Genomic DNA, 2557 nt, shown 5'->3' on the forward strand with positions numbered 1-2557 from the left:
TGTTTTCCTATACTCATAGCAGCATAGCATATATAGTCCGGTTAAATAACATTTTCAGGAATCAGGTTTCATTTTGTAATTTAGAAAGCCAAACATGTTTGTCTACTTTAAATTATGTTTGGATTCCTTTTGGGTTTTCTCCATTTAGAATCTAGTTCATATTTCAGTAATGGAGATTCTTAGGTTTGGATAACTGGTTGCATTATTAATATGTTGCTCTGGCATGATCCTGCCTAAGATTACAATAATACAAATGCACACAGTGCACAGTTATGAGTATCGTTCACCGAGCAGTAACCAAATGTACAGCTGGGTTACGTAGAGGTAATTTTTTCAGTGTGATTTTTAAAGATTGGTTTAATCTGCCATGTTCAATCTTTTCTCACAGGACTTGTTTAAATGCAGATATTCTACATCACTGCAGCATTGGAAAGAATATGTACGGTATGTGATAATGCCATGGCTGACCATTTATAAAATGTAATGCAATCCATTACAACCGACATGTAATAACAAATACTGTTATGTTTGTTAGGTTTATAATATTGAGTTTTGGTGGCGACTGTGCAGGAGAGGTATTGATTCAACTGTGGCAATTTATGTCATTTTTAGTGGTGTTCACTTAAACTGTGCTGTATTATACCACATATTCCCCCTCCCCTCTCCGCATCATACACACAAACAGAAAGAGGGAACATGTTGAACACAATAAATTATAGCTATTAGAAACTTAACATTATAAGCTTCACTAAGCTACAATTAATTCCCTTGTTACTAGATCACAGTATATTGTACAGTATTTGTTTTCATTATGTTTTCATCATCCATGTTTGTTTGTTTTTTTTTGTGGCCTGTCTAAATTTCAGCAACCTTAATGCTACACACAACACAACATATGATGTTTATGATGATTTCCTCAAATCCAGCATAAGAACCTGGTGTGTAGCCGAGGACAACAGCAACCACTGTGTCGGTCTTGACAGGCTGTCGACATCCATCACTAGACAGAACAAGGCCTCGTCAAGCATGACAGCGAGAACAGGAGGTGAAGGACATTTTTAGAGAAAAGCAAGTCCATTCAAAGTATTGCACTCTGTATGTGGAGCACAGGTGGGTAATCAGACAGCAGCATATTGCCCGGTGGCTTTATCCTCCCTGGGTTGACAAGACAAGTCATTTCTGACGCTGCTGGTTTCACCCTGGGGAGCTGGTGAAAGGAGGGATGATGGTATACACCATACAGATCAAAATCTGACCCAGAAAGAAAATATACATTATGTATATAAAATATCATGTGTGTGTGGTGTTTTTAGCTTACATGGAAGATATGTGCATTTTTTTTTGTCTTGCTTTTAAGCAAATTAAAGAAAAATCATATTCAGTCCAATGAACTTAATTAACATTTACATTTTAAATATTGATGAATTAAGTAAATAAGTGTAAAATATTTTAAAAGTAAAGTCATTTCTTTTGGATTCACTGCTTCTCACATCAATGCCAGAAAGATTATATGTCTTGATGTCAAAGAATGCTCTTTTTTTTAATTTAGGCCCAATAGGACAAATTTTCATTTTAATGATTTCTCTTAGTCCTGCAAGAATATGGCTAGTTTATTTAGATGTCATTTTTGCTTATGAAATCTGAATTACTTCGACAGAGGGCGTGGCGAGGGCGATATTCATGGTACAAAAATAGACCTTAATTAGGAGGAAAACTTTAATTATAGACAGTTTATTCCAGTTAACAAGATACACGGCATGTTGGGCTTTTCTTCTCCTTGCCCGCGCAGGTTCTCATACAGTTACCACCAAGAAATCCAGAGAAATACACTGATTATATAGATTTCGTATATTGTATGCAAAAACACATACAACGTGCTGTTTCTTTGAGGTTTTTCTAAATACCATATGAAAAATGAGGCTTTTTTTTAGGCAGCTGATCGTCGCATCGTCTCCCATCTGTCTCCATCAGATTAGAGTAATCGTAACGCAAAGGTCCTCATCAGTCAATAGGCTCCAACAATAACCGCCTCCGCTTCTTTTGACGGTCTCCTGTCCGTCACCAAAAAGTTTATCATTCCCTCTGACTTTATGAGAAGGTTGCAACCCAAGAAAAATATGCCAAACACCACCGTGAGCGACAAAACGCACATGACGGCTATCTGGACCACCCTCATGATGAAGAGACTCCTCTCATCTGGAGCGGCGGCCACAAAGCCATTATCAGTCACCACGGAGGAAAAGTTGCAGCAAAAAAAGTCCTCTGTCTTGTTGAGCAGTCCGCTTTGCGTTTGGTTGAACCCGGTGTTATTCATCTCCATTTATTTGTGTTTTTATTTATTTTTTTAAACCAAACTTTCAGTGCACAAGGGAGGAAAGACGCGCCTGGCACAATCCCAGTGAAAGTGTCATCAAGTGAACAGCGAAGATGGTGAGGCGCTGAGTTGAAGAAGTTCCGTCAGATCAGGGTGCGCTCTTCTGGAGTTTAACAAGCGGCTTTGGCATCGCATTACTGGGGGTTTCATGTGTTCTGCAGCCAGTTTCAGAGCGGAATGAAT

General features: G+C 38.4%; 1 protein-coding gene across 1 annotated transcript; it reads right to left on the bottom strand.

The window, feature by feature from the left end:
- Positions 1 to 2005: 2005 nt before the first annotated feature.
- On the bottom strand, positions 2006 to 2314 carry rprma (reprimo, TP53 dependent G2 arrest mediator candidate a). Its single transcript, XM_026296033.1, has one exon. It carries the CDS (start codon positions 2312 to 2314, stop codon positions 2006 to 2008), a length of 309 nt encoding a protein of 102 aa, XP_026151818.1.
- Positions 2315 to 2557: the final 243 nt, after the last annotated feature.

Source organism: Mastacembelus armatus, chromosome 21 (genome assembly GCF_900324485.2).
Source record: "Mastacembelus armatus chromosome 21, fMasArm1.2, whole genome shotgun sequence".
NCBI lineage: Eukaryota > Metazoa > Chordata > Actinopteri > Synbranchiformes > Mastacembelidae > Mastacembelus > Mastacembelus armatus.

Excerpts from the sequence above, each read along its gene's own strand:
- rprma (XM_026296033.1), bottom strand. The coding sequence starts at position 2,314 with ATGAATAACACCGGGTTCAACCAAACGCAAAGCGGACTGCTCAACAAG.